This window comes from Lithobates pipiens, unplaced genomic scaffold (genome assembly GCF_037356315.1).
Source record: "Lithobates pipiens isolate NorthernLeopardFrog02 unplaced genomic scaffold, aLitPip1_a1.2 Scaffold_18, whole genome shotgun sequence".
Lineage (NCBI taxonomy): Eukaryota > Metazoa > Chordata > Amphibia > Anura > Ranidae > Lithobates > Lithobates pipiens.
This window is the reverse complement of record NW_027507758.1, coordinates 394,301,172-394,327,178: the sequence shown is the minus strand read 5'-3', so window position 1 is coordinate 394,327,178 and position 26,007 is coordinate 394,301,172. Positions and strand designations below refer to the sequence as shown.

General features: G+C 42.8%; 1 protein-coding gene across 6 annotated transcripts in view; it reads left to right on the top strand.

Moving 5' to 3' along the window:
- The window catches only part of KHDRBS2 (KH RNA binding domain containing, signal transduction associated 2), a 525,703-nt gene that overhangs the window by 377,614 nt on the left and 122,082 nt on the right, over nt 1-26,007 (top strand). For all 6 annotated transcript variants that reach the window (XR_013276828.1, XR_013276827.1, XR_013276826.1 and 3 more), the window contains exon 8: nt 24,797-24,855. Coding sequence is in view for 1 of the 6 variants with exons in the window: in XM_077487861.1 (XP_077343987.1) it covers nt 24,797-24,855 (59 nt within the window). In the remaining 5 variants the exon portion in view is untranslated. The remainder of the gene's footprint in view (nt 1-24,796; nt 24,856-26,007) is intronic.

Genomic DNA, 26,007 nt, shown 5'->3' with positions numbered 1-26,007 from the left:
TGGGAAATACGTATTAGCCTTATGCAACATTGTTGTATTGCTTTAGTCAATAATACAGGCACATGCCAATCCTAATTCATTTTTTTTTATGTTTTAAGTTCTCTTTTTTGTTTGTTTCATGCAGCACTACTGTGCAGCTCCCATTAACTGTGTAATGAGGATTCACAAAAAAAATGCATATTGGTGACATTTTGCTGACATCACAGTGAGAGGCAATGACAGAAGATGCATTTTTTGAGACGTTGTTTATGACACTGCAGATTTGTTGTAATATACTGGTTCATCATTTAAACTGTAAAGCTACTTTTAGTCTGATAACCTTGAAATGCAAGCCTTTTTTACCTTAAAAGTTGGCAGTACAATGTAATTTCTTTATATAGTTACGTAGAGATTTATTACAGTATAGCAATCAGCTATCATGCAGGGCATGCTGTGTTTACATGCATTATTCCCTGGGTGCTCCAGCTCCTTTCAAGCATGCACATTTTTTTTTTGTTTGCCACCCACTACCTCTGCATTATTTTTACCCTGAGCCATGCTGTGACACAAGTACCATGCGTGGCTCTATGGTTATGAAATAACAGCTGCTAGGACTCCTGTTTTATAGCTCCTGATTGCAGCATCATTTCAATCATCTTTCTTTTTCTGAGATTCTGTTATTTACAAATATTTTTGTATTTTTTTTCCTAATTCTCTCTCTCTCTCTCTCTCTCTCTCTCTCTCTCTCTCTCTCTCTCTCTCTCTCTCTCTCTCTCTCTCTCTCTCTCTCTCTCTCTCTCTCTCTCTCTCTCTCTCTCTCTCTCTCTCTCTATATAGATAGATAGATAGATCGATATCTATATAGATAGATATATGTATATATATATATATATATATATATATTATTGATAAAGTACATGGGATACCTTTAACAGCAGTAGTGTAATAAACTGACAATTTTGCTGCTATTATTTAATCTTCATTCCTTTCTTGCTCATAAGCCGAAAGTTGTTAGCTTTCTTCTTTTTTATGTTAGAGTTAAGTGCCAGTTCTCTTACCCAGAACACACAAAGGCAATAATTGATTAAAGGCTTAATAATATAGTGTATAATGCTAATTACAGTGTAGAACTGAAAGCTTATGTTTCTCACCTCTTATCTGCGACGTGCATCAAAAGCATAGTTACCTAACACAAAGGAAGCTAATTCATGTGAGTTGGTTCGGTATATTCTCTCTGCTTTTCTATTCTGCTATTCAGCAAAATCTTGAAACATTGCTTTAATAACAATCTCCACATCACTAGGGAATAAATATATTGAACGCTTTGCTTTTGTGATAGAATCACTATAATACAAAGTGAACCTCGGGTTTCTTGTTTTAGAAACCGATGTCATCACACAAAAGAACAATGTGATCAATGGATACAACTTTTGATCGAGGGAGATAAATAGTGCTGATGCTGCTAGGTTATGTCCATGGTGTTTTATTGTGCTAAGTCACCTCTAAACCAGCATCCCTAAGGACTGGTATAGGTTCATAAAAGCTGTAGTGAGAAAATAGGAAAGTCTATGTACTTAATTAGCCACTCTATATTGTGGATAAAATAGAATTTAATGATGTTAATGTTGACCTGTAACATTTTAGTTTATTTTTTGCAGAGAAAGCAAGGAGAATTAGCTGAAATTTAGATATACAGTATATTTGAAATATTTACATCTCCGCTGTTACATGCACAAGGATCATAATGTATTAATTATTTTGTTCTCATAACTTTTATTTTCTGATGCCCAAATCATTATAGCAGAATTTGTTTGCATTAAAAGGCCATGTAGTTGAAACAGGTTGCAAATCTGAGCCTTTGTACTTGTGCAAATCCATAAGTACTCTTTGTAGGTTAAGCCCTATAAAATTGTTGGATCTAAATATACCTACACGTTGTGCTTCCTGGATTGTAAGATAAATGGACTTTTGTCATTCTGAAAAGGGCACAAAGAAGGGAGAACAATTATAGAATGTTTGCATAGGTTTTCAACAAATGATTTCTGTTCAATGTATTTTAATAAAGTTTTGACAAGTACAAAGTAAGTAATGTAGATAAATACATACACATAAATCTCAACCTTTTATTAAAGGGTAACTCTACTTTCGTGGGAAGAACAAAATAACAAATAAATTAAAAAACGATTTGCCTAGGTTCTGCGTGGAAAACACTGCATATGATTCGCACAGGAATCACACTGCATTCCTGTGCACATCACATGTGATGTCTGTGCGGTGTGATTTCAGCCCTAAAATCATATTGCATCCGCACCAAAATTGTGCTGGAACCTTTTTTCCCCTGCACCCGAATTGAATCGCATGGGTGTTCACACCCATGCAAAGCAATTCTGGCAATCACACTGCATTTTGCAATCTGTTTTGGGGTGTCATTAAGATAACACTGAAACCTACAGCAGATCGCATAGACACCGTAAGTATGAGCCAGGGCTTAATGTTATTAAAAAAATACCTTTCCTTCTCAATCTGCAGCCTTGTAATTTTCAGTAAAATCCCATGCAAAGTGGCAACCTGAAGGTGTTCTGTACACAGATGGTGTAGAAAAGCTCCCAGAAATGTAATGTCTCCTGGTGTGATTGGTTTACTGATTTTTCTAGAAGTCTGCAGTAAGATACAAGTCAGATTTTGGGGCACTGTCTGTACCAAAATGTCATTTTGGTGAGAAACTGCCAAAGGGAAATCATGTCTAAAGGGATTCAGACCCTGCCACTTGCCACATTAGAACCCTGCAAGTGCAGCAGCTGACTGAAAATAATAAAATTGCTCCCATTCACATTTACTTTGCCCATGGACACAAACAGCTATTTCTTCAAAATAACAAAAGATAGAAATCTATAACATAACGTAACATAATCTATAAAATTTGTTAAAATGTTTGTAATGTAAATAGATGATCCAGTGGGGATTCCTTAATTTTCTACTCTTTAATGACACAGAATGGGCTTAACATTATTAGATGTTTTCCAGTCCTTTTTATTGCTTGGGAGCTTAGATTGTCCTGATAGTCTTAGTTTTCTTTCAGTATGGTTACTTTGTTTGGAAAAGATCTTGGTGTGTATGAATAGTTTTACATATGTATTCATGTAACACAGCCTAGTTACCATTATTCATGGAATTGATGGAAACAGTAACTTCAAAAGGAGGGTCTGGAAGAGGCTGGAAGGGCATAGCTTCTAGACATTTGTGTTAGTCTAGCTAAAATTACTCTGAACATGTTCATTATGTTCAAATACCTCTAGTAAAATGTACGTAAAACCAAAAGGTATTTTATTTATTTATTTATTTATTTTTGAATAGCGGAGAAAAGGCCAAAACACTTGTCAGTTTCTTTTTAGCTATCTGCATCCTGGTGGGGAGAATTTCACTTTAATTTCTGTCATTGATTTGCAAAAGGAAGTAAGACTTCATGCACACGAGACGCAGATGCAAACTCTGCTGGACACATGTTTTTAAAAGCTGAAACCGGCGTTTAGAAACGCGCGTTTTGCCGCAATTTTTACCGCGATTTAGCTGCGTTTTACCGCGTTTGCGTCTAGAAGCGTTTAGTTAAGCTAACATCATAGACCCGCCCCAGCTCAAAAAACAGTATTATTAAAGCGGGAGTCCGCCGGGACTCCGCGTTTTTTTTTTTTTTTTAAAGCCAGCAGCTACAAATACTGCAGCTGCTGACTTTTAAAATAGTGACACTTACCTGTCCAGCGCGCCCGCGATGTCGGCACCCGAAGCCAATCTGTAGATCACCTCTCAGGTGCTGCCGCCGCCATCTTGGATATGGGAATCAGGAAATGGAGCCTTTCGGCTTCATTTCCCGGTTCCCTACTGCGCATGCACGAGCCCCGCTGCGCAATAAGGACGGTCCCCGCTGCCTCTGGGATCTGTGTGTTTTCCCAGCAGGCAGCGGGGCACTTGCGGAAAGGGGTGGGCACTTGCGGAAAGGGGCATGATATACGCCCCTTTCCGCAGAGAGCTACCCGGAAGTGGGTGCAGATACCTGTACTGTACAGGTATCTGCACCCCCCTGCCCCCTGAAAGGTGCCAATTGTGGCGCCGGAGGGGGGGAGGGTTCCGATGAGCGGAAGGTCCACTTTAGGGTGGACTTCCGCTTTAACTATTTCAGCAATTTTGTGAGACCAGAGTGAGTAGCAGCAGCTGTGAGAGCTGCAGTGTACTTGTATTTAGCGTGTCACTTGCCACGGCACCTGCCACAAGTTGTGGATTGTCCACTTGCCACGTCACTTGCCACGTCACTTGCCACGTCATCTGCCACAAGTTGTGGATTGTCCAACTGCCACGTCACCTGCCACAAGTTGTGGATTGTCCACTTGTCACATTACCTGCCACATCACTTGCCACATCACCTGCCACAAGTTTTGGATTGTCCACTTGCCACGTCACTTGCCATGTCACTTGCCACAAGTTGGGGATTGTCCACTTGCCACATCACCTGCCACGTCACCTGCCACAAGTTGTGGATTGTCCACTTGCCACGTCACTTGCCACATCACCTGCCATGTCACTTGCCACGAGATGTGGATTGTCCACTTTCCACGTCACCTGCCATGCCACCTGCCACAAGTTGTGGATTGTCCACTTGCCACGTCACCAGCCACATCACCTGCCACAAGTTGTGGATTGTCCACTTGCCACGTGACTTGCCACATCACCTGCCACGTCACTTGCCACATCACCTGCCACAAGTTGTGGATTGTCTACTTGCCACATCACTTGCCACATCACCTGCCACGTCACTTGCCACGTCACCTGCCACAAGTTGTGGATTGTCCACTTGCCACGTCACCTGCCACGTCACTTGCCACAAGTTGTGGATTGTCCACTTGCCACGTCACCTGCCACGTCACTTGCCACGTCACCTGCCACAAGTTTTGGATTGTCCACTTGCCACGTCACTTGCCACGTCACCTGCCACAAGTTGGGGATTGTCCACTTGCCACATCACCTGCCACGTCACTTGCCACATCACCTGCCACAAGTTGTGGATTGTCCACTTGCCACGTCACTTGCCACCTGCCATGTCACTTGCCACAAGATGTGGATTGTCCACTTTCCATGTCACCTGCCATGCCACCTGCCACAAGTTGTGGATTGTCCACTTGCCACGTCACCAGCCACATCACCTGCCACAAGTTGTGGATTTCCACTTGCCACGTGACTTGCCACATCACCTGCCACGTCACTTGCCACGTCACCTGCCACAAGTTGTGGCTTGTCCACTTGCCACGTCACCTGCCACGTCACTTACCACGTCACCTGCCACAAGTTTTGGCTTGTCCACTTGCCACGTCAGCTGCCACGTCACTTGCCACAAGATGTGGATTGTCCACTTGTCACATCACCTGCCACGTCACTTGCCACATCACCTGCCACGTCACCTGCCACAAGTTGTGGATTGTCCACTTGCCACGTCACTTGCCACATCACCTGCCACGTCACTTGCCACAAGATGTGGATTGTCCACTTTTCACATCACCTGCCATGCCACCTGCCACAAGTTGTGGATTGTCCACTTGCCACGTCACCAGCCACATCACCTGCCACAAGTTGTGGATTGTCCACTTGCCACATCACTTTCCACGTCACCTTCCCCGTCACCTGCCACAAGTTGTGGATTGTCCACTTGCCATGTCACTTGCCACGTCCCCTGCCACGTCACCTGCCACAAGTGGATTGTCCACTTGCCACATCACTTGCCACGTCACCTGACACAAGTTGTGGATTGTCCACTTGCCACGTCACTTGCCACGTCCCCTGCCACAAGTGGATTGTCCACTTGCCACGTCACTTGCCACGTCCCCTGCCACAAGTGGATTGTCCACTTGCCACATCACTTGCCACATCACCTGCCACAAGTTATGGATTGTCCACTTGCCACGTCACATGCCAGTCACCTGCCACAAGTTGTGGATTTTCCACTTGCCACGTCACCTGCCAGGTCACTTGCCGTGTCACCTGCCAGGTCACTTGCCACGTCACCTGCCACAAGTTGTGGATTGTCCACTTTCCATGTCACTTGCCACTTCACCTGCCACGTCACTTGCCACAAGTTGTGGATTGTCCACTTGCCACATCACTTGCCACCTGCCATGTCACTTGCCACAAGTTGTGGATTGTCCACTTGCTACGTCACTTGCCACCTGCCATGTCACTTGCCACAAGTTGTGGATTGTCCTCTTGCCACGTCACTTTCCACGTCACCTGCCACAAGTTGTGGATTGTCCACTTGCCACGTCACTTGCCACGTCCCCTGCCACGTCACCTGCCACAAGTGGATTGTCCACTTGCCACATCACTTGCCACATCACCTGCCACAAGTTGTGGATTGTCCACTTGCCACGTCATTTGCCATGTCACCTGACACAAGTTGTGGATTGTCCACTTGCCACGTCACTTGCCACGTCCCCTGCCACAAGTGGATTGTCCACTTGCCACGTCACTTGCCACGTCCCCTGCCACAAGTGGATTGTCCACTTGCCACATCACTTGCCACGTCACCTGCCACAAGTTATGGATTGTCCACTTGCCACGTCACATGCCAGTCACCTGCCACAAGTTGTGGATTTTCCACTTGCCACGTCACCTGCCAGGTCACTTGCCGTGTCACCTGCCAGGTCACTTGCCACGTCACCTGCCACAAGTTGTGGATTGTCCACTTTCCACGTCACTTGCCACTTCACCTGCCACGTCACTTGCCACAAGTTGTGGATTGTCCACTTGCCACATCACTTGCCACCTGCCATGTCACTTGCCACAAGTTGTGGATTGTCCACTTGCCACGTCACTTGCCACCTGCCATGTCACTTGCCACAAGTTGTGGATTGTCCACTTGCAATTGCAATTGTTTAAAATATTTTTCTAATGGTTTTTCATCATTTGCAATCATTTTTGAGATTTTTAATGTAAAAAAAAAGGTCACCTTTAAAAAACGCTTATAAACGAAAACGCGGCAAAACGCGGTAGCGGCGTTTTGTCGCGTTTTGTCGCGTTTTATTTGAGGAAGTGAGATAGGTGCTAAGGGACTATGTAAAGATTTAAATTGGTGGGTCTAACAGAGGTGAGAGGTTTAGAGAACATGATAAAAATGGGCAAATAACCGTGGACCCATCTTTGGCTGAAAGCCACATTAAAGCGGGAGTTCCGCCTTTTTTTTTTAAAAGACTTTTAAAATAATGACACTTACCCGCCCAGCGCGCCCGCGATGTCGGCACCCGAAGCCGATCTCTCGATCGTCTCTCGGGTGCTGCCGCTGCCATCTTGGGTATGGAAATCAGGAAGTGGAGCCTTTCGGCTTCATTTCCCGGTTCCCTACTGCGCATGCGCGAGACGCGCTGCGCAATAAGGATGGTCCCCGCTGTCTCTGGGATCCGTGTGTTTCCCAGCAGGCAGCGGGGGACTTTCGGAAAGGGCCGTAGATTCTGCGGAAAGGGGCGTACCTTCTGCAGAATCTACGCCGGAAGTGGGTGCAGATACCTGTACTGTACAGGTACCTGCACCCCCCTCCCCCCTGAAAGGTGCCAATTGTGGCGCCGGAGGGAGGGAGGATTCCAATGAGCGGAAGGTCCACTTTAGGGTGGACCTCCCTTTTAAGTGTTTTAAGTGTTTTACTGTGTATGGGTAACACAAATATGATTCTATAACGTTCAGGTTGGGTGTGTTTTTATGAAACTGAAGTTTTATGAGTTGAGATAATCTGCTGCATGAAAATATTTTGATAAGTTTGGCATTCCTAACCTTCCTTAATTAGAGGATATCAGGTTTTTTATTTGCGATTGGAAAAAAAAAGAATTTACATTGCTATTGTAGAGTTACAGAAAGGACCTTTTATGTGAGGTTTATTGTTCTGAGAAAGATCTGACTGTGAAACAGTGGTATCAAATGGAAAAAAATTCACTATAAGTGTAGAATTATTTCTGACCATGGAAGCAAAGGTCAGATTTTTTATAGGATAATATTGCAGATCATTAGTGTTTACATGCAGAGTACAATTCCCTTTCTCGGAAACTATTAATATGGATGGCTCAGTCTCTACCAACCCTGAATTTATCTAAAGTGATTTAAAAATATGCCCTCTAGGTTGCATCTTCCTACTTCTAGGGGTTAGTCTAAAAAATGAAAACAGTAAAAAAAAATTCACTGCTTCAGTTTTCTATGATATTAAATAAAAAATAAAAAAATTACTAAAACGTTCCACCATTTTTATTTCTCCATAAAAAATTAAACCTGTACAATTAACACTATAAATAGGCAGTTTATAAAAACCGTGGAAACACTTTGGGAAAGGAGGGGCATATTTAAAGGCGTATTTCACATTATTATTTTTAGTCTCTGAAATTTAGCCAAATTCAGCTAAATTTTGTTTTACATTCATGACATGTCATGGCCTTACAACCCAGGTACATCAGATGATGGACACAAAGATTAGCAACCTTCCAGATCCACAATAAAGGGCTCGCACTAATGGAACTCACAGGTGCTGCCTCTGCTCAAGATTGAGGAGAAAAAGAATTCCTGGATGGCTGCACATCAAAAAAGGCATCTTTATTTGCAAACAATTAAAATCCAAGTACAGTCACCTCATAAAAATAGCAAAAACAGGACAAATAGCTAACACGTTTCATGCCCCATCATGGTGCTTATTCATAGCTAAAGAAAAGAAGCGTGTTCATGGGTATATATAGAAGCATTTAGACAACCCTATATGCTAAACGACCAATCAGCAGTCTCAATCCCATGAGCACGCTTCAAAATACTTCCCTTAGCAGAATGGAACACACCTGAGCAGCAAAAGGGTGGCCAACACTTGTACTTGTCATCCATGCTCAGTGTGTGAATCCATAATCCCACGGGTAAAAAAACATGATAAATACTAAAACAATCCTGGATCTAATACAAAATAACAACTTCAATATCAAAAGTATCTTATCTGAAAAAATTCCCACAACTATGCATACTTCACTATCATTATTGGAACTATATAAAAATGAACAAATAACATATATAGCATCCATGCATATTGTCATGACACCTGTAAATTTTTACAGATCCAAAATAAGTGCTAGTTTAATCCATATAATACATTGAATAAACAAATATGTAAATGTTTATCATAATTTCCATATAAATACAAGCACCCAAAGGAAAAGCCGAAGATGAAGAAGCTGCCTACTCAGTTAGTGATTAAACCAGCTGCCGAAAATACCTAAAATGCTCAGGGTTTATTATCAGCCATGCACTGTACTCTGCATCTCACTTTTCTTCCCTTTGTGTGCTTGAACTGCAGTCACCTGATACCTATCTAGGCCCTCTCCCCCATTCTATGCTCTCAGATTGCACCGAGCTCTCCCCCATTGCACTGTGTGCTCTGCTCCCCATGTTCCTATTCCGACTGCTCTGTGAACTCCTGAGCCCCCCTACCCTGGGTCTCCCTCTGTGGCTATGTGACCTCAGATCCCCTGCTGCTTTCCCCACCTGTAAATGCCTCTCCCATCTCTTCTGCTATTTGTCAGCCATCTTAGCACTGGATTGCTTGGTTGCTAGAAGCCTGGAAGCTAAATACAACTTAGCATTAGTAATGCATCCCCAGCCCTTTTCAATTTCCAGCCAGGCGATTTCCCAGCCAACAGGTAAATGGAAAGAAAGTGGCAGGAATTCTGGCTGACATCTTAACCCAAATAGGACAATATCCATATTTAATCAATGACATCAGCTAGCATCCCTTCCCCTGGTTGCTGGCTGAAAAATCCCCCAGCTGGCACCTGAATAGTGCTAGGGATGCATTACTGGCTGCTGTGTAGCCAACAGCATTATAGCAACCAGTGTTGCTTGCATTGCAGTCATGGGTAAACATGCATTGAGGAGGAGAACGTGCAGTATGGACACTCTGGGCTTACTGCCCCCTTTCTCCATGACCACGGATTCTCACAGGTACATGAATTTGTTGCTAGTTGTGACATTTGTTGCCCACTGTTCTGTCGATTAGTGCAGATCATCAGATAATGCCCCCAAAGATCTGTGCCTACACAGTAGTGATGTCACCCTGCCAATCAGCTGATGTGGCGTCAACACTGCGTATGTGCAGATTATTGGAGGCATTATCTGACTATCAGCAAATGCAGTAATTGACAGAACACCAGCATGTTAATATTGGCCAGTGTGTACTGTGCATTCTTCACCTGCCCAGCCTCCCTCACCCCTCCCAATACATAACTGGCAGCTCCTCTAAACAGCTGAGCCCGAAGTCAGAGTGCTACCGAGTGGGGTACATGAGAGGAAGTCTGCCGGAATAGGAGGCACCATGCAGGATCTATCGGACTGCCTCCGGTGTTCTGTCGATTACTGCATCAGATAATGCCTCCAACAATCTGCGCATGCGCAGTGTTGACGTCACACCAGCTGAACGGTAGATCAGCTGGAGTGATATTACATACAGTGCATGCGCAGATCGTCAGAGGCATTATCCAACTATCTGCACTATTCGACAGAACTCCCAGATTGACGCCAGAGTTTGTATGAATGTCTAGAGCACTCTTAATGGATTTGAGCACCTAAGCTTATTCACAGAGACGTGAACAAAGTGGATTGGAAAAAAAGGGGAGTTGAAAACCCAGGAGTTTAAAACAAAAGAACTATTCAACTTTTATATTGTTGGGGGGGGGGGGGGGTTGTTGCTTTGAAATGTATAGAATTTACAGGTTTTGATACACCAGTGCTGTGACAATTTCCTTTGTATATTCTGTTTGTTGAACAGTACTTTGCCTCCATATTGGCTTGACAAGTGTCATTTGTATGGGCATTTTTTTCAATAAACCAAGTAAAAAAAAAAAAAAAAAGAAGAAGATGGGACTAGAAGGCATCTAAAGGTGGGGTTTGCTAAAAATGCAAGTAAGAAAAAATAAAGAGAAGAGAAAGAGAAGCAAATTGGACAGAAAAGAGGAGGTAGGTTGGGTAGGGGGTGAACTAAAATGGGGGTGAGGGGTATGATATCCCAGAGGCTCCCGGTGTCAGACCACACTCCTTGGCTGTGCATTTATAGTTCCAAAAAGTGGGTGGTTGATTAAATGGGTGAGCCAAGGCTGTCCAAAAAAAATGCATCATTAAGAATCGCTGTCAACTTCTTGTTAATAAGTGTACCTTGAACCCTTCTTTTATCTGCCTCAAAGCTAAGCATTGTAGTTTTATCACACTTTCAAAATCCATCGACATGAAAATTAGGGTAATAATTGTGTGTTCACGTTGGGAAACATTTTCCATGGTTTAATGCAGGAGTGCCTCCCAAGGGTTTATTATGGAGATTAACATATAGAATTGGTTTGACTTGTGCTAGGGAAAAGGTTTATGGGAAAAACGGATGAGTATTTAAGCTAGGATTATATGGACAGGGAGAGTTTGAATATAAGAGAACAGATACGTCTGCTCTCTTATAAAGTGCTGACCATGCTCACTTTAATCACATCCAGAAACCACACCCCCAGTTGTAACTACACACACAAAACCATTTTCCCATGTTTAACATACACTGAAACAGTTGGTCAGAGAATTTTGGGACAGGAGTCAGACATTCAAGATATACAAACAAATCCCTTGGACACCATGGTTAGAGTAAGCATGCTGCAGTGCATTTTTGATGTGGGTGGTAACAGTGGAAGGGGCTTAAAATGGTACAATAAAAAAAACCTGAGCCTACTCTTCTGTGGGACAAGAGTGCCTAATGCATTGAATGCTAGGGTCAGGAGTGTGTAGCACACATAGTGCAGGGGAAAGGAGTGTATAAAACACAGAATTCAGGTGTCAGGAGTACATAATGTAAAGCATGCAAGAGTCAAGAGGAAGTAACACTTAAGCTCCATACACACGACAGGATTTTCCGACAACAAAACCATAGATTTTGTCCAAAGGATGTTGGCTCAAACTTGTCTTGCATACACATGGTCACACAAATGTTGGCCCAAAATTTCCGAACGTAAGAATGCGGGGACATACAACCTATGACGAGCCGAGAAAAAGGAAGTACAATAGCCAGTGCGGCTCCTTCTGCTTAATTCTGAGTATGCGTGAACTTTTGTGTGACGCGCTTGTGTACACGTTATCGGAAATTCTGACAACAAGTTTTGTTGGCAGAAAATTTGAGAAGCTGCTCTCAAACAGTTGTGGGTGGATATTCCAACAGCAAATGTTCTATGGAGCATACACAAGGTCGGACTTTCTGACAACAAGCTTGCATACATTTGTTGTCGGAAAATCCGATCGTGTGTATGGGGCATTAGAGTGCAGGAGGAAGGACTAAGCAACATACAGATTGCTGGGCCAAGGAGTAAGTAGAACCCAGGGTGCACAACTCAAGATTAAGTAAAGCAAAGAATGCATAGTCAGGTGTAAGCAACTGAAAAAGTACAAGGGCCAGGAGTAAGTAACACTCGGAGGATGGGGTCAGATGTAAGCAATTGAAAGGGTGCAGGGGTCAGGAGTAAGTAACACCCAGAGTTCATGGGTCAGGGGTACATATCACAAAGAGTGCAGGGGTCATGTGTAAGTAATACAAATAGTGCAGGCATCAGGAGTAAGTAATGCACAGAGTGGAAAAGTAAGGAACAAGCAACAGACAGGGTGTAGAGGTCAGGAGTAAGTAACACAAAAAGTGGGAGGTTCTGGTGTAAGTATTGCAAGCAGTGCAGGAGTCAGGCATAGATAAATAATACACAGTGCAGAAGTAAGAAGTTAGTAATACACAGAGTTTAGGAGTAAACAATGCAAAGCGTACAGGTGGCATGAGTAAGTAATACAAAGATTACAAGTGTCAGGAGTAATTAACGCAAATAAGGCAGGTGTCAAATGTAAGTAACACACAGACTGCAGTGGTCAAAAGTAAGTACAGCTAGAAAGTTGTATAGTTGGTATTTAAATGTTTAATACATAATAGTAACTCATATCAATAAATGTTTCCCTTTTTCCGCAATTTTTTTGCTTCAGAGACAAGTTCTCAGAGTGGGCAGTAGTACAATTGACAGTCAATTGTCAGCTTTTCTGTTCAGTTAGTTCTGGTTATAAAACTGAAGAACTGCATTTGGTTACTGAGTAAACTTGTGCTGGTTCTCACTTTTCCACCTGAACTCATCTGAGGTGTGAAGGTGCAGGAACTGTGGCTCATCTGATTGTGTGATAGTTCAGGAATTAGGGCTGATCAGAGGTGTGAAGGTGCAGGGATTGGGGAAAAGTTGAGGTGTGACAGTGCAGGAATTGGGGTGATCTGAGGAGTGATAATGCAGAAAAAGGGGGTGATCTGAGGTCTGAAGATGCAAGAATTTGAGCTGATCTAAGGTGTGAATGTGCAGGAATTTGATCTGATCTGAGGTATGAAGGTGCAGGAATTGGATCTGATCTGAGGTGTGAAGCTGCAGAAATTGGATCTGATCTGAGGTGTGAAGGTGCAAGAATTGGATCTGATCTGAGGAGTGAAGGTGCAGGAATTTGATCTGATCTGAGGTGTGAAGGTGCAGGAATTGGATCTGATCTGAGGTGTGAAGGTGCAGGAATTGGATCTGATCTGAGGTGTGAAGGTGCAGGAATTGGATCTGATCTGAGGTGTGAAGGTGCAGGAATTGAGGCTGATCTGAGGTGTGAAGGTGCAGGAATTGAATCTGATGTGTGAAGGTGCAGGGATTGGGGAAAATTTGAGGTGTGACAGTGCAGGAATTGGGGTGATCTGAGGAGTGATAATGCAGAAAAAGGGGGTGATCTGAGGTTTGAAGATGCAAGAATTTGAGCTGATCTAAGGTGTGAATGTGCAGGAATTGGATCTTATCTGAGGTGTGAAGCTGCAGGAATTGGATCTGATCTGAGGTGTGAAGGTGCAGGAATTGGATCTGATTTGAGGTGTGAAGGTGCAGGAATGGGATCTAATCTGAGGTGTGAAGGTGCAGGAATTGGATCTTATCTGAGGTGTGAAGGTGCAGGAATTGGATCTGATCTGAGGTGTGAAGGTGCATGAATTGGATCTGATCTGAGGTGTGAAGGTGCAGGAATTGAGGCTGATCTGAGGTGTGAAGGTGCAGGAATTGAGGCTGATCTGAGGTGTGAAGGGGCAGGAATTGAGGCTGATCTGAGGTGTGAAGGTGCAGGAATTGAGGCTGATCTGAGGTGTGAAGGTGCAGGAATTGGATCTGATCTGAGGTGTGAAGGTGCAGGAATTGGGTCTGATCTGAGGTGTGAAGGTGCAGGAATTGGATCTGATCTGAGGTGTGAAGGTGCAGGAATTGGATCTGATCTGAGGTGTGAAGGTGCAGGAATTGAGGCTGATGTGTGAAGGTGCAGGGATTGGGGAAAATTTGAGGTGTGACAGTGCAGGAATTGGGGTGATCTGAGGAGTGATAATGCAGAAAAAGGGGGTGATCTGAGGTTTGAAGATGCAAGAATTTGAGCTGATCTAAGGTGTGAATGTGCAGGAATTGGATCTTATCTGAGGTGTGAAGCTGCAGGAATTGGATCTGATCTGAGGTGTGAAGGTGCAGGAATTGGATCTGATTTGAGGTGTGAAGGTGCAGGAATTGGATCTAATCTGAGGTGTGAAGGTGCAGGAATTGGATCTGATCTGAGGTGTGAAGGTGCAGGAATTGGATCTGATCTGAGGTGTGAAGGTGCATGAATTGGATCTGATCTGAGGTGTGAAGGTGCAGGAATTGAGGCTGATCTGAGGTGTGAAGGTGCAGGAATTGAGGCTGATCTGAGGTGTGAAGGGGCAGGAATTGAGGCTGATCTGAGGTGTGAAGGTGCAGGAATTGAGGCTGATCTGAGGTGTGAAGGTGCAGGAATTGAGGCTGATCTGAGGTGTGAAGGTGCAGGAATTGAGGCTGATCTGAGGTGTGAAGGTGCAGGAATTGAGGCTGATCTGAGGTGTGAAGGTGCAGGAATTGGATCTGATCTGAGGTGTGAAGGTGCAGGAATTGGATCTGATCTGAGGTGTGAAGGTGCAGGAATTGGATCTGATCTGAGGTGTGAAGGTGCAGGAATTGGATCTGATCTGAGGTGTGAAGGTGCAGGAATTGAGGCTGATCTGAGGTGTGAAGGTGCAGGAATTGTATCTGATGTGTGAAGGTGCAGGGATTGGGGAAAATTTGAGGTGTGACAGTGCAGGAATTGGGGTGATCTGAGGAGTGATAATGCAGAAAAAGGGGGTGATCTGAGGTTTGAAGATGCAAGAATTTGAGCTGATCTAAGGTGTGAATGTGCAGGAATTGGATCTTATCTGAGGTGTGAAGCTGCAGGAATTGGATCTGATCTGAGGTGTGAAGGTGCAGGAATTGGATCTGATCTGAGGTGTGAAGGTGCAGGAATTGGATCTGATCTGAGGTGTGAAGGTGCAGGAATTGGATCTGATCTGAGGTGTGAAGGTGCAGGAATTGGATCTGATCTGAGGTGTGAAGGTGCAGGAATTGGATCTGATCTGAGGTGTGAAGGTGCATGAATTGGATCTGATCTGAGGTGTGAAGGTGCAGGAATTGAGGCTGATCTGAGGTGTGAAGGTGCAGGAATTGAGGCTGATCTGAGGTGTGAAGGGGCAGGGATTGAGGCTGATCTGAGGTGTGAAGGTGCAGGAATTGTATCTGATGTGTGAAGGTGCAGGGATTGGGGAAAATTTGAGGTGTGACAGTGCAGGAATTGGGGTGATCTGAGGAGTGATAATGCAGAAAAAGGGGGTGATCTGAGGTTTGAAGATGCAAGAATTTGAGCTGATCTAAGGTGTGAATGTGCAGGAATTGGATCTTATCTGAGGTGTGAAGCTGCAGGAATTGGATCTGATCTGAGGTGTGAAGGTGCAGGAATTGGATCTGATTTGAGGTGTGAAGGTGCAGGAATTGGATCTAATCTGAGGTGTGAAGGTGCAGGAATTGGATCTGATCTGAGGTGTGAAGGTGCAGGAATTGGATCTGATCTGAGGTGTGAAGGTGCATGAATTGGATCTGATCTGAGGTGTGAAGGTGCAGGAATTGAGGCTGATCTGAGGTGTGAAGGGGCAGGAATTGAGGCTGATCTGAGGTGTGAAGGTGCAGGAATTGAGGCTGATCTGAGGTGTGAAGGTGCAGGAATTGAGGCTGATCTGAGGTGTGTAGGTGCAGGAATTGAGGCTGATCTGAGGTGTGAAGGTGCAGGAATTGAGGCTGATCTGAGGTGTGAAGGTGCAGGAATTGGATCTGATCTGAGGTGTGAAGGTGCAGGAATTGGATCTGATCTGAGGTGTGAAGGTGCAGGAATTGGATCTGATCTGAGGTGTGAAGGTGCAGGAATTGGATCTGATCTGAGGTGTGAAGGTGCAGGAATTGAGGCTGATCTGAGGTGTGAAGGTGCAGGAATTGTATCTGACGTGTGAAGGTGCAGGGATTGGGGAAAATTTGAGGTGTGACAGTGCAGGAAGTGGGGTGATCTGAGGAGTGATAATGCAGAAAAAGGGGGTGATCTGAGGTTTGAAGATGCAAGAATTTGAGCTGATCTAAGGTGTGAATGTGCAGGAATTGGATCTTATCTGAGGTGTGAAGCTGCAGGAATTGGATCTGATCTGAGGTGTGAAGGTGCAGGAATTGGATCTGATTTGAAGTGTGAAGGTGCAGGAATTGGATCTAATCTGAGGTGTGAAGGTGCAGGAATTGGATCTGATCTGAGGTGTGAAGGTGCAGGAATTGGATCTGATCTGAGGTGTGAAGGTGCAGGAATTGGATCTGATCTGAGGTGTGAAGGTGCAGGAATTGGATCTGATCTGAGGTGTGAAGGTGCATGAATTGGATCTGATCTGAGGTGTGAAGGTGCAGGAATTGAGGCTGATCTGAGGTGTGAAGGTGCAGGAATTGAGGCTGATCTGAGGTGTGAAGGGGCAGGAATTGAGGCTGATCTGAGGTGTGAAGGTGCAGGAATTGAGGCTGATCTGAGGTGTGAAGGTGCAGGAATTGGATCTGATCTGAGGTGTGAAGGTGCAGGAATTGGATCTGATCTGAGGTGTGACAGTGCAGGAATTGAGGCTGATCTGAGGTGTGAAGGTGCAGGAATTGGATCTGATCTGAGGTGTGAAGGTGCAGAAAGTGAGGCTGATCTGAGGTATGAAGGTGCAGGAATTGGGATGATCTGAGGTGTGAAGGTGCAGAAATTGGATTGATCTGAGGTGTGAAGGTGAAAGAATTGGGGCTAGCCCAAGGTGTGTAGGTACAGGAATTGGGTTGATTTGAGATGTGAAGGTGCAGGGATTGGTGTGATCTGAGTTGTGTATGTACAGGAATTGGGGTGATTGGAGGTGTGAAAGTGCAGTAATGGGGGTGATCTGAGGTCTGTAGTTCAGGACTTGAGCTGCCCTGAGGTGTGAAGGTGCAAAGGTCAATAGTCAATTCTTAATATTATTGTTAGACTTACTACTATTATCACTTGTTACTTTTTATAGATCAAATTAAGTAAAGGTTAGATAAAATGCAACCACAGTTAACATATTTCATCCAGAATCTTGTGCAGTTGTTAAACAAAGTCAAAGGCTGCATATTCAGGACGCACAGAGCATGGCTCAGTTCCGCTTCCCCCACCCCTTCCTCCCAGGCTCCCACTGCTGTGTCAAAGGTCAGGAGAATAGCAGCTCTCATGCACTTTGCTCTATCGTGATCAGGCTTGGGTAAGTCTTGGGAGGGTCTGGGGGAAGCTGCATGCAGAAGGCTTTTTACCTTCATGCATGAAATGCATGAAGGTAGAAAACCGTCTGCTTTTAGAACAACCTTAATGTGCTAATGTTTTCCATTTATTGCTTACACATATTCAATGTTTTGGACAATATGAGTCTTACATATATTTGACACTTCATATGTTGAATTTAAAATTTAGTTCAGCTGAACTCACCCGATTTCATTCCCGCATGTCAGTCTGACTTCGGGAGCGATTTCAGAGACATCTGTGCAGGTTCCTGCACAGATGTCTATACAAATTGCACCCAAAGTCACCAAAAGTAGTACAGTAACTACTTTTGGGAATTGGTGCGGTCCTGTGCCACAAAGTCTGTGTCGCACCAATTCGGACATTGCCATTGCCGGCAATACTGCCGATTAGGCATGCGATTTGACATGTCAAATCGCATGCCAAATTGCATCAATGTGTACCTAGGCTTAGTAGGTATTTTATTTAAAGCACATATTTAATTGCATCATATGTATTAATTCGATAATAAGCCAAAAGGGTTTTTGGTCATACTAGTACATTTTGAGTATACTCTTCACACAAACCTCCTGAAAAGGTTCACAAAACTCAGCTTACACTTAGTAGTTCAAGCTAATCTCAGGACACATCTACTTTTCAGTATGTGCTTCTTTTTTTGCATTTAGGTAGGAAAATGATTTGCTTCAGGCTTGCTAAAAATTCCTTACCACAAAGCTCCCCTTGGGCAGCAAAGAGACATGCTTTATTGCAAGCAATTAACCTATTTTATTTCCCTGCACAAGTTTTAGACCCTTTTATTAACAGGTTCAATACACTTGTTACTTTTTATAGATCAAATTAAGTAAAGGTTAGATAAAATGCAACCACAGTTAACATATTTCATCCAGAATCTTGTCTCAGCCTGAAGTGTAGTTGTCAGACAAAGTCAAAGGCTGCAAATTCGGGATAAAAGGTGCCACAAAAAGAGCTGCACATAACCTTAACAGAACTACCCACACAGAGTATGATTAGATGTGCTTCCACATGACTAGTTTCAACTTGCATATATTGATAACAGTCAAATAAATACCAACATGTTAGCGCTAATGACAAAAACATTTCCTGGCAGTTTCTAATTTTGAATTATTTAATAAATAAACATTTCCCAAAATATTGGATGCACGTGTTGTATGGAATATAATTCTGGTCCTAGCATTTTGTTCCTAGCATGGATACAAAAGTATTTTTACAGTATGTGACCTATAACATAATAGATGTTGATGTACTATACAAGTAATATTTACTTAAAGAAGACAAGCAGATGGCAGTACACTAGTCAGGAGTTTTGTCTGTGGGCTCTGTGTAGTTGCTGTTTTCGTGATTACTAACTTACCATGCCCTGGTCTGCTCAGTGTTGTGGTCTTCTGTGTGGAGGCAACCATCTTTAAATCTAACATCAACAACAGGAACTATACAATAGGGTGAAAAAACCATTGCATGTAATCCTGTCGCTCTTTTCAAAGGCACAGTGAGAAATATTTTCTTTTTTTAAACTATCTGAATATTTCTGGAAGGCAGAACTGATGATTATCTAATGTGATGAATGGTACTGGAAGGCAGAACTGTGGATTACGCAAAGGGCTGAACATTACTGGAAGAAAGAACTCAATGTGTTAGCCTTAAACTGGAAGGAAGAACTGATGCTTATTCAATGATCTAATGAAAACCACATGTTATTTACTTATTCTCCAGATTTATTTTTTCACTTCCAAAATACACTCACCTTTTTCAGCAGAAAATACAATGTACAATTAATAAAAGGCTGTGTTAATTCTTCAAAACAAATTGGTGACCATTTGAAGTACTGTGTACTGGGGAACTGTAAGCCCTTGTACACACGGTCAGAGATTCGGACAACCAAATCCGTCGGAGTAATTCCGACAGATTAATTCCAGAAGAGGTCCGGAAGTGATGTTGCATACACACGGTTGGAAAATCCGATTGTACATAACGTGATGACGTTATTTCATTACGACGGGACTACGTTCAGGCTAGTAGCCAATAGCTTTGGTCTAGGAATTTGATCTGAGCATGCGTGGCACTTTGTCCGTCGGAGTAGGCTACACATGATCGGCGTATGTCCAATAGGAGCATTTTGTCGGAAAATGTTACCGGCAAGTTGGAAAAGTTGGTCCGTCGCATATTCCGACGGAAACAGTCCGATGCAGACCACACACAGTCGAAATATCTGACAAAACGGTCCGATAGGAAACATTCCGTCGGAATCTCCAACCGTGTGTACAAGGGCTAACAGTTAGGAAATGGGCCGCTACAATATCAATTACAAAATCACCTACTACTATGAACTATTGCATTATGGATATTATAGCATGCATTTATTGTTGTTCTTCACTAAGATATGAGCAGTTACCATAGAGCAGGCTGGCTTGCTTTTAAGCTCCCTAATACTAACAAAGCTTTAGACATATGGGAAGCAATTGCATCCTAGACAGCACTTTGTACAAGCCCTAATGTGAATTATTTAGTTTCCAAAAGTGCTAAACAATGCATGTAACACTGATTTGTTTTCAACCGTGTCGTTAAAATTTACAGTATTCCCGTTTCTGGGAGTCTGCAGGAGGAAATTGTGTAATCACTTAAGCTGTATACACGCTATGTAAGTTTTGTTGTTTGATTTCCTTTAGATATACCTTCAACTATGTAGTGCAAGCGTCTGCCTAAATGCATATAAATTGAAAGTGTTTGATCTCATATTATATGATTTTGGTAAATTTAAAGGAAAAAAACTGAAGAAAATTGTATAGTGTGTATCCAGCTTTAGAGGCAAACTCATAAAACTAATTTCTCAAAGGTACTTTATATTTAAAAGACGACCTAACAATAATGGCAATTTCGCAAGACATGTGCTATGTAAAAAAATATTAGCTACACTTTTTTGTTGTTTTTTTAAATGTAGCGTTTGTCAGAAATAAGCTAGATACCTTAATTGTATCCTTTCTGCATGTGATAGTTATTACCTGCAAATGCAGTTCCTTTAAAACCAGGCATATTTAACAACATCATAATTTATTTGTCTGTATACAGTACATGCTGAGGACAAGGAAGTTTCAATTTAGGAAATGCTGCATTTACAAAAACCTATACAATCTTACAGACAACGTTCCCTTAAAATTACATTTATAAAATCACTTTAATGGCCCACAACTTCACATGGTCACTTTGCCCCATACACAAAAATACCATCAGCTCCAGTGATTAAACTCAAGTTACAGTTTAATTTACTTTAAAAAAAAAATTGTCATACTGATTGTATACTGCAAAAAAAAAAAAAATACTATACAGTTTTAGGGTATCCTAGAGATCAGATATCTCAATAATATTCAGAATACTCAAATGATTATGTTTGACAATTTTTAGAATAGATTTCCATATGAGCAAACTTTTTGTTGTCTCAATAAAAAGGAACCTACTCAATGCATGGAAAGCACAGTTGTCACAGTCTTTATATCCCAAAAAAATACTTGAAAGTGTTTGTAAAGTCTGTTTAAAAAAAATAAAAATAATAGCAAACATGTTATAATTACCTGCTCTATTGCAGTGGATGTGCACAGAGCAGCTTGGATCCTCTTCTTCTCGGGTCCTTCTGCTCCGGGCCCCACCCCTCTGTCAAGTGCCCCCACAGCTTGCCTATGGGGGCACCCGAGCCGAGCTGCAGCTCCGTATGCCCATTCAGACATGGAGCTGCTGTTTGGCCCTGCCCCCACTCTCTTCTGATTGGCTAACTGACTTTGATTGACATCCACGGGAGCCAATGGCACCGCTGCTGTGACTCAGCCAATCAGGAAGGGGTATATAAAAATAGTTTGCTGCGCTTAGGGTTGATCACATTCATGTAATCATGCAGAATACACAAAAAACGTCCGCCCATGTGAAACTAACCGGGAATCGACCTGAACGGCGTAAATGGCAGCTTTTCATATCAGGGCTGATTACCCTTAATAATCACTTGCTACACACACTGGGTGCCTGGACTATAAGGCACTTTTAAATGTGAGTGAATTATTTTATTTTGAGTATTTAATAAATCTGGTTTTATGCATTGCGCAATAAAGGTTCTCCTTTGTCATTTCCATCCATACTTATGAGGTGAATTCATGCATGAGACGTTATTTGAACAGGCTCCCTAGGGGTATCCCCACATGCCTAAATGACCATACTAGCGATAGTTGGTCAACATCCAGGGTGAGTGTACATCTATGTGGGGCACCCAGTCTGAACACTATTGCACAGGAGATATCAATTTAAGCATGAGCACTTTGTTTCATTACCTAATGGGACGTCAATGTTTGTGTGTTCTGCATATTTACATGAATGTGATCAACCCTAAGTGCAGCAAACTGTTTTTATATTCTCACTTTGCTTCTTTGCCATTTGCTTATTAGCAAGTTTTTTTACTGCAGCTGGAGTTTGATGATCAGTTCTTTTATCCAAAGGCGCTATGGTTTATATTTTTCTCAATCAGGAGGGAGAGTCTTGGATGGCCGAGGCACTCATGGACATCGCTGGACAGAGATGGGTCTCAGATAAGTATTAGGGGTGCTGGGGAGGCTGCTGCACACAGAAGGTTTTTATCTTAATGCATAGAATGCATTAAGATAAAAAAACTTTCTACCTTTACAACTCCTTTAACCACTTTCTGACTGGACCATTTTGCTGGCCAAAGACCACTTTTTGCGATTCGGCACTGCGTCGCTTTAACTGACAACTGCGCGGTCATGCGACGTGGCTCCCAAACAAAATTGACATCCTTTTTTCCTCAGAAATAGAGCTTTCTTTTGGTGTTTTTTGATCACCCCTGCGGTTTTTATTTTTGTGCTATAAACAAAAATAGAGCGACAATTTTGAAAAAAACGCATTATTTTTTACTTTTTGTTATAATAAATGTCCCCCAAAAATATATAAAAAAATTTTTTCCCTCAGTTTAGGCCGATACGTATTCTTCTACATATTTTTGGTAAAAAAAAATCGCAATAAGCGATTATTGATTGGTTTGCGCAAAAGTTATAGCGTTTACAAATAGGGAATAGTTTTATGCCATTTTTATTAATATTTTTTTTTTTTACTAGTAATGGCGGCAATCAGCGATTTTTATTGTGACTGCGACATTATGGCAGACACATCGGACATTTTTGACACATTTTTGGGACCATTGTCATTTATACAGCAATCACTGCTATACAAATGCAGTGATTCCTGTGTAAATGACACTTGCAGTGAAGGGGTTAACCAGTGGGTGGCAGTGTAGGGGTTAAGTGTTCCTAGGGGTGTGTTACTAACTGTTGGGGGCTGGGCTTTCATTTAGTGAACACTGATCTCTGCTCCAATCACATGGAGCAGAGATCAGCGTCACTTGTTGCTAGGCAACTCGTGGCGATCGAGTCTGCGGGACCCGTGACCGGACTCACGGGGGTCCCGACCAGACCCCTCAAACATTAGCACTTCTTAAAATAAAACTCTTCTATTACATATGACTTTCTGCACAAAGCCTATATTGGGTGCCACGGATGGGTGGCACGGATGGGTGGCACGGATGGGTGGCACGGATGGGCACAGATGGGCACGGATAGGTACCACTGATAGATGGGACTGATGGGCACTGATAGGTGGCACTGATAGGTGGCTCTGATAGGTGGCACTGCTGGGCACTGATGGGCAGCACTGCTGGGCACTGATGGGCACTGGTAGATGACACTGATGGGCACGGATATGTGGCATATGAGGTGCAGCACTGTTGTTGAGGCAGATTGTGGGCACTGATAGGTGGCACTGTGTGCACTGATAGGTAGTACTGATGGGTGGGACTTTTACTTTATTTAGGTGGCACTGGCAGGGGGCAGGTGGGCACTAATTACTGAAGTCCCTCTAACGGGCGCCGGTGATCGGCTCTGTTGTGATCACATGACTCATTGGCTGACAGCTGATCACGAGATAAGGGGTCGGGATCGACCCCTTGCTTCGATCCGTGATCAGGCGAGTCTTCATAGACTCGCTGATCACAGAGCACGCCGCGTGCGCCCCTCGGGGGGTGTGCAGGCCGCTCGTGCACGGGACGACGTCAATAGACGTAGTCCCGGCAAAGCAGGTCCGCGCTGTAGCCATCATTCGTGGTTAAAAGGGTGGCACCTAATAAGAAGTATACTACTTATATTATTATACTACTCTATTATGCTATGTACATAATTGAGGGTGAGGATTCTCATCCCATAACTCATTATAGCCTTAAAACATAATCACCTTTGGGGGTCTACTGCATGCAGAGCTAGAAAGACCCAGAATTAGTTTATCAATAAGGCTCACCCACAAAATAATTTGCTCATTCTTAGCACACCCAAGTCAGTGTGAAATGGCTCTGTTCACTGCAGGTCCTGACTCACATGAATCATTTAGTTTAGTTCTACTTTTAATTTTACAAGCAATTCAGACCCTTCATAATAAGTATTTGTTAAAGTAGAACAGCATTCAAAGAAGTTGTAAATTTAAATTTAAAATAATTCCATTTATTTTGCATGCAACTAACAGAAGTACCTGAAGTCTTGATATGAGTGAGCCACTCGTCTTCCTCTGCACAGCAGCCTTTAGTTTGAAAGGGACAGCACTAGGAGCCCATTAGGCTCTTCTGCATGCACATGTACTGACAGGGAGCATGCAGATATGAGAAGAATAAGTGAGCAGAGTTGACAATGTATCAACTATTTCTGGTCCTTTATTATTTATTCAGTTAGCAAGCTATGGGCGGGCAGTGACACCACCATATTTATTAAGCTCAACTGAGATAGTGTTGGCACCTTTCAGACTGCTCTGTTTTTAAGAGATGAATGGCAAAAGTTGTTGAGTTGAAATATTAACTTTTTAGTAGATACAATTGTTCATGTTTGTGTATTTCAACGTGTATTTATTTGGTTGCGTGAGATTCAGCTTTATATAATCTCAACATACGCCCTCTCTTTATTCAGTTTATTTTAATGCCATTGTGTTACTGCATGTACACTTTAACTGTTTTTCCCTACTGCAGTGTACCAGAATATTATGAATATGGCCTTGGGACAAAGGAAGAAAAATACAACAATTATGGTAAGGCCAGCATTTTTAACATATTTTTCAGACTAATTTAAATGATTTACATACCTTGAAAAAAATTAAATACATTTGTAAATAAATACATTTTCACAAAAGTTCTTGGATACAAACTGAAAAGTATATCCTTCTAAAACTTAGAGCCATCGAAAAGTTAGTAGTCCTTGGATGTTCAAAACATAAGAGGTAGAACATAGGGCTATTCTTCCTTATTTAGAATTAATGATGTTGCTCAAATGTAAGTCCCGTACACACATGCCAAATGTCGGGCGACATTCAGCCTGTGTGTATGGTAGCCAGTCAGACAGAAGCCAGCCATTTGGCCAGCTTCTGTCGGATGAGCATCCTGGAAAACCACCAGCATGCTGACTCCAGATCAGCTCTCTTAGTTAATGGCTGAGAGCACTGACTGGAGTGTTCTGGTGTCAGAACACAACAGCTTAGCAGGGGAGATCGTTCTACTAACATCGGATTGTTAGTAAAGTGGCTCCGACTGGAGCTGACAGGTTTTTTTTTCCGTTCAACCCAGAAAAAAAATCATAGTGTGTACCAGGCTTATGTAAGGTGTTGGCTTGCCTGTTGATATGTGTATTGGACTGTTGTTGTTAATGTAAAATCCCTTGGTTGGGCTGTACTTTACTAAACACTACCCCCTTTAGCTGCAGAGGCAGCTGTTAAGGGTGTACACATTAATCACCTTCATGAAAGTCAATTGAAGGTGGTTGATTGATAGTGTAGAATCCCTACTATGGCACTTTTTATTTATGCTCTCATGAGGTAATATTCTAATGGTTTGATAAAACTAATGCTAGATGGGTATGCTCTATGGAAGTGTATGGTGAATCTCCCATTGACTCCAAGGCGTGTCTGTATCTCTCTATAACTTTGAGGGTCTACGAGGGTCTATATCATCTAGTAAGCAGGCTTGCCTCACCACTGTGGTGATGTGTGTGTGCCTATTTTTTTTCACACAGAAGTTGGTGTGGGGGTTCCACACTATCAATTAACCACTTTCAATGGGCTTTCATGGATGTTATTAATTTGTACTGGACTAAGCACCGCATTTCAAATTTTCCATAATTTTAAACAAATTTGTGCTAGCTGCTGATTTATTTATTGTTTTATGGTTTGAGCACAGATGTTTTACAT